The sequence below is a fragment of the Mesoplodon bidens genome, assembly GCF_964165515.1.
Source record: "Mesoplodon bidens genome assembly, chromosome: 2".
NCBI lineage: Eukaryota > Metazoa > Chordata > Mammalia > Artiodactyla > Ziphiidae > Mesoplodon > Mesoplodon bidens.
Genome location: NC_138177.1, coordinates 70,007,472 through 70,014,339, shown reverse-complemented (window position 1 = coordinate 70,014,339; position 6,868 = coordinate 70,007,472). Strand labels below are relative to the sequence as shown.

General features: G+C 35.7%; 1 protein-coding gene across 1 annotated transcript; it reads right to left on the bottom strand.

Annotated features, from left to right (window-relative positions):
- Positions 1-1,667: 1,667 nt before the first annotated feature.
- LOC308613179 (ATP synthase subunit ATP5MJ, mitochondrial-like) lies at positions 1,668-1,939 on the bottom strand. The gene has a single exon (XM_081226222.1). The coding sequence runs from the start codon at positions 1,918-1,920 to the stop codon at positions 1,738-1,740; it is 183 nt and encodes a 60-aa protein (XP_081082348.1). The 5' UTR covers positions 1,921-1,939; the 3' UTR covers positions 1,668-1,737.
- Positions 1,940-6,868: the final 4,929 nt, after the last annotated feature.

Here is a 6,868-nt window from a genome sequence, read left to right as displayed (position 1 = left end):
TGTTTAAAAAATTAAATTTAATTTAATTTAAAAAAAGACAACCTACAGAAGGCAAAAAAATCATTTTCAAATCATATCTGATAAGGGTCTAGTACCCAAAATATATAAGGAACTCTTACAACTCAAAAATAAAAAGATAACCCAATGTAAAATATTTAAAATCATCACTTTGTACTGAAATATTTCAGCGTTATTGTTGAAAAGTAGTTTATATGCATGGATCTAATAATTCTGTATTCTCCATTCTGTTACAACAATTCATATGTATTTTATTATTCCATAGCCATGGCATTTAGTTTAATGTAGATTTATGGTAAACCTTTTTATTCTCCTTTCTTCTTTTTAAAAATTGTTTTGGCTGTTCTAGGTCTTCTGCATGTACATATAAATTTTAAACTGACTTGTCAACTTCTATTTTACAAAGCCTGCAGGAATTTTGGTTGAGACTGTTTGAATTTATACACTAACTTAGGGGGAATTGACATGTTAACAATATTAAACTTCCAATCCATGTGCATAATACATATCTTTACTTATTCATGCTTTCTTCAATTTCTCTCAGCAATAATGTATAGTTTTCTGTGCAGACATCTTCACATATTTGTAAAAGTTATCACTAAGTATTATTTTTAATGACATTTAATGATATTTAAAATTGTTTTCTAATTTTTGCTATTATTTAGAATACAATGTATTTGTATATGTTGGTATTGTATTCTGAAAACTTGTTAAATTTGCTTTTTAATTCTAGTACATTTTCTATTAATTTCTTGGGCTTTTTCTATAAACAGATGAGATCAGGCACATTCAGAGTGGTATGGCCGTAGAATTTTTCTGTAAACAAAAGCAGAACATATGTGAACAAAGACAATTTATATTTATTCCTTTACAATTTTAATGCCTTTTTTAAATGCCTTTAATTTCTTTTCCTTACTTTGTTGCGCTAGTTAGAAACAGGACAATACTGAATATACGTGATAAAAGGTACCTTTGCATTACTCTTGTTCTAAGAGATAAAACATTATCTTTCACCATTAATTACAGTAATAGCTGTCATTTATGAAAATTCCCTTCAATTGCTACATTGCCAAGATTTATTTTCATGGAGTCTAAACATTATCTAATTTTTTTCTGAATCAATCAAGTTAATCATATATGATTTTTTCCCTTTGTTATGAATATCGTGAATTTCATTGGTTGATTTTCAAATGTTAAGCCCATCTTTTATTACCAAAAGGAAACCTACTTGTTCATGGTGCATGATCCATTTACATATTGTTAGATTTTATTTACTAGCATTTTCTTAACGATTTTTGCAAGTATGTTTATGAGGGATATTTTTTTCGTTATCTTTTTATGTGTGTTATGTGTAAAGACCGTCTGGTTTTGAATTTGAACAAAGCTGGCCTCATAAAGTGAAAAACACTCTCACTTCCTCTCTAATCTGGAAGTTTGTGAAGAAACTGTACAAGTTCTGTAAATTTTTGATAGAATTTACCAGTGATGCCATTGAAGCCTGGAATATTCTTTGTGGGAAAATCAAAATTAATTTAATTTATTTAATAAAAATAGGACCACTCATATTTCTTTTCTTTTCTTTTCTTTTTTTTTGTGGGTCTCACAGGTACATTTATTCATGCACAAGGGCAGCAGCACTGCTACAAGTCAACACGATGTCCCATGTTTGTGTTCTGCCTACAACACAACCAGACCAACATCCCATTCAAAGAAAGCTGGTTAATGATGACCATGAGCAGGCACAGGACCAGAAGCTTTCAAGGCTTTACTTCTTTTATCAGCACTCCTGAGTTTATAAAAGATGAAGCCCATCAACCCCATTCCTACCCAAATCTCCTGGTAAACTTGGGTATAGTAGGGCATCATGGGGATCCAAACGTTCTTAATAAGGCTTTGAAGCATCTCAGGCAGAGGATCAGCATCTCAGGCCACCCTAAGTCACAACAGACAACTTGGAAAGGTCACTGAGTGCACAGGAGCTGCATGGGGCCTGCTGGGAAAGCAGGACTACTCATATTTTCTATTTTTTCTTGGGTCAAATTTGATCATCTGTGACTTTGAAAGATTTTAACGACTTCATGTAAGTGGTTGAAGTGATTTACACAAAGTTTCTCATAATCTTCCTTTCTTAACCATTTAATACATACAGGATCTGTAGTAATGTACCCTCTTTAATTGTGACTTTTCTTTCTTGGTTAGTCTGACTAGAAGTTTATCAAATTTATTTTTTAAAAAGCTTTTGGTTTCATTTATTTTATTTTGTTTTCGATTTAATTCATTTCGGTTTTCATCTTTATTATTTATTTTCTTCTTTTCAATTTGGTTTTAACTTCCTCTGCCCTTTTAAGCTTCTTAAAGTGGAAGCTCTGATCATTGAATCTGGACCTTTCTTCTTTACCAATATAGGCATTCAAAGCTATAAAACTCTAAGAACTGCTTTAGTTCTATCACACAAGTTTTTATATCTTGCATTTTCATTCAGTTTAAGTTATGTCCCAATTACCTATGTGATTTCTTCTTTGACCTATGAGATATTCAAAAGTATGTTGTTTAATTTTTTAATATTTGTGGATTCTTCCATATTCATTTGTTATTTATTTCTAATTTAATTCCATCATGATCGTGGAAGATATGTTATATAATTTTAATCCACTTATATTTATTAAGACTTATTTTAAAGCCCAGAAAAGGGGGCTTCCCTGGTGGCACAGTGGTTAGGGGTCCGCCTGCCAATGCAGGGGACACGGGTTCGTGCCCCGGTCTGGGAAGATCCCACATGCTGCTGAGCGGCTGTGCCCGTGATCCATGACTGCTGAGCCTGCACGTCCAGAGCCTGTGCTCCACAGCAGGAGAGGCCACAACAGTGAGAGGCCCCCGTACCGTAAAAAAAAAAAAAAAAAAAAAAAAGCCCAGAAAATGGTCTACTTTGGTGATTGTTTCATGAACACTCAAAACATCTATTTTCTCTGAATATAAAATTTTAAGTTTGTAGACTTTTTTGTTTAGCTTGTTAAAGACATTGTTCCATTGTCTTCTGACTTGCATTGTTTTTAAGAAGAAGTCTGAATTTTTTCTACATTCCTCTATACATAAATTTTTTCTCTTGCTGCTTTTAAGATGTTTTCCTCTTCTTCACTGGTTTCAGCAATGTGATTTGGCTGTGTCTTGGTATGTATTGTGTGTGTGTGTGTGTGTGTGTGTGTGTGCATTTCTCTTACTTGCACTTCATTGACCTTCATTGTTATGTGGGTTTATAATTTTTTATCATTTTAAAATAGTACTGCTGTTATTTATCCAAATATTTTTACTGCACTCCTCAGTCTCTATTCTTTCCTTCTGGGATTCTAATTGGTTTTATACTGGGTTGTTTGAATTTTTTTCCACAGGTTCCTGAAACTGTGTTTCTAATCTTTTATTTATGTCTTCCTTTCTGGGTAATTTCTATTGCTTTTTCTTCAAGTTAAATTAGTTTTTCTTCTACAGTTCCTAATTTGCTATTAATCTAATCCAGTGAAATGTTCTTTGCAGATAATGTGTTTCTTTTATGTCTAGAAGGCACATTTGTTATTTAATATCTTTCATTCTTCTCATTACATTCATGATTTCTTTTAATCCTTGAATATATATGTAATATATGTAAATGTTTTAACATTCTTGCCTGCTAATTCCATCACCTCTTTCATGTATGTATCTCTTTCTTCTGACTGATTTTCTTCTGACTATAAATGACATTTTCTGCTTCTTCATATACCTAGTAGGTTTTTTTTTTTTTTTTTTTTTTTTCGGTACGCAGGCCTTTCACTGTTGTGGCATCTCCCATTGCGGAGCACAGGCTCCGGATGCACAGGCTCAGTGGTCATGGCTCATGGGCCGAGCTGCTCCATGGCAATGTGGGATCCTCCTAGACCGGGGCATGAACCCGTGTCCCCTGCATTGGCAGGCGGACTCTCAACCACTGGGCCACCAGGGAAACCCTATCTAGTAGTTTTTTAGTGAATGCTGGAGATTTTGAATTTCATGTGTAGTGTGCTGCATTTTTTAACATTGAACATTGTTCTGTTGTATATAGGTTACTTGTGGATCCTGTTGAGCTTGACCTGATTCAACTCTCTGTTTGATAGGGCAGGACTCAGTCTTTACTTTAGAGTTAGAGTGGCTCTATTCCTTAGGTATGGTCTTACTAGGGCTACAATTGAGGGCCCAGGACGTTCAGTTAAGCTTTTCTGCTCTAGTTTGTCAAACACCAATGTCTCGCAGCCACATGTAAACATCAGAACCTCTGTTTAGCTCACATTTCCCCATAATAGTTCTATGCCAGCCTTCTAATGCCTGGCTCCACATACATATACCTTAGTATTCTGCAAAAGACCAAGAGATGCTTATGCATAGTTCTGCAGGTTTTATTTTGTGTAGCTTCCTCTTCTCTGCTACTCTGCCCCACAAGTTCCAGCCACATTGCCATCTCATTTCAACATTTGTCTCCTCAGCTCATGCTTAGACTCTACTTCCCTATGCCATGTTTTGCAAAGATCCTTTAAGCAAAAGCTCAGGGAAATCATGGAGCTTAAATTTTGTGTTTTTATTTCCTCCAGAATCACAGTCTTTCACTGCTTATTGTCTAAAATCTGAAAACAGTTGATTCATACGTTTTTCCCACTTTATTATTTTTTTATGGTGAAAGGACTAATAAAGTAGTAGTTGCTCCCTCCTGAGTGGAAGGAGCAATATATAATTGATGTTACACTTTTCTTTGTGTGCCATTTATCAATTTATTGTCCTTCAACTTCAAATTTGCCTTCATTGCTTGCTCTAAAGAAACTGAGCTGGGCCCTTGACAGCTGGTACAATGTTAAGCTTTGTCATTTCAGAGCACTGTTAGACACACTGCAGGAAGAAGGGACTTTCCATTTCCATTAAGCTCCATTTGGCAGTTTTCTTCAGCATGACTTGGCTTCACCAGCAGCAAGTTCCTGCAACATGGGCAGATATTCCAACATCCAGCTCTGCAGTGCATGGCAATCAATAGCACCCAAAAATAAGCAAATTTCCTCAGCATCCTTCTTTACATAGTAAAGTGTCTCCAGGAAGACACTACCTTCAGAATAGCTTTCCCCAGTACACTAGAGGGCAGATTTCTGGTACATTCCAAAGTGTGAATTTCCATCAAGTTCTCCCAGCATGGCACATTGCAATGTCTCTGTCATACAGTGGGTTGATGCTGTGCCCTCTCCAATAAGGTCTGGATATTAGCCCTTATGCAGGAAGGGTTGTCTCTTCCTCAGGTGTTTGTTGAGTTTTTAACATTCATCTTTATTAAATTTTCTTGAATGTACACATGAGGTTTCTGAATCAGAGCAGATTTCTTATTATGCTCACCACACAATCAACAGTCAGAATAACATTGGATCACTAGTCTCTCCACATTTGCAACCCTGCAAAGTGATATGATAAGAACCAGATGGAAAATGTATCCTACACAAGTGGCAGGACCATTCTGTATGCAAGAGATGGAGAAATATAAATGTCTTCCATTTATACAGAGGAAAGAGTTTATTTTTCTCTCTCTCCTTCTGAGAGAGTCTCCTTGGAGACAGGATGCAAAGAATCCTTATTCTAATCTTTTGTTATGCCCATAAATCTTTCCAGGAAGAAGATAATAGACTGTCTATGGCTTTTACAACCTAGAAATTTCTTCGTGGCTCCAGGTTCCACCCCTTTTGAAATGTAAACAAGCAGAGAGATAATGCTACAATTTAGGTGCCTTACCAGAAATGTAACCGTATGGCTCTTGGGGAGATAAGAGAAGCTTATTGTATGGAAGCAATTAGCTCCACCATCAAAGAAACAAATGGTGTCAGACCTAATCCTCATTGTAAGGAGTAAAATGTTCCTAGGAGAAATGAAAGCAAACCTTCTACTCTGATAGTGTATGCATTTCCATGGCTCAGGAAACTGAGGTTTTTGTAAGATCACTAAAAAAATCTAGAGAAAATTTATTTCCCACAATACCTTATCTTAGCCCTAGGGATAGTATCTGTTCCTTATATCTACTATTCTTGTATTCTTTAGAATTATCTTAATTGCTATCCACTATCTTATTGCTCCAGTTCCTTGTTATAGCTACCAATTCTTTATATTAAACTCCCTATTCAAATCACCGAGTGACATTTGTCTAACTGGGCCTTGACTGATATAGAATTATAACTTACCCTCTCATACTTATGAAGGCAATGAAGTAATTGCTACTTTCTGTTCAACAGATCCAATTTGCACAATGTCATCAATACACTAGTACATGTGATATTCTATGCAATGTCATGACAAACAAGATTTCTGTGGTCTATATTATGAGAGGGAGCAGTAGAATTGTCATAGCCCTAAAACAAGACTGAAAATACACTACTAGCACTGCCAGGTAAAAGCAACTCCTTCTGATTGTACTTAAAATTTGTATGGAGAAAAAGTTATCCAGGTCAATAGCTACTTACCAAGTGTGACATGTTATGTGGATTTGCTCCAGTAACGACACTACATCTGGGACAGCAACAGAAACTGGCATCACAATCTGATTAAGTTTACAATAGCCCATAGTCATTTTCCAATACACATCTGGCTTATTCACAGGCCAAACTGGAGGAATTAAATAGGGATGTTATGAGTATTACAACCCCTGCTTTTTCAATTCATCTCTACAATTCCCACAGTAATGTGATATTGCTTCTCATTTACTATCTTGAGAGGGGGAGGAAATTCTAGGGGCTTCCACTTAGCACTTCCTACCACATGGCCTGTATGTCAGGGAGCCACTGTGGGGAATTCTACCAGTTACTGAGCATGTCTATTCTAATTT

Coding starts and splice junctions, on each gene's coding strand:
- LOC308613179 (XM_081226222.1), bottom strand. CDS start 1,920: ATGCTTCAAAGCCTTATTAAGAACGTTTGGATCCCCATGATGCCCTAC.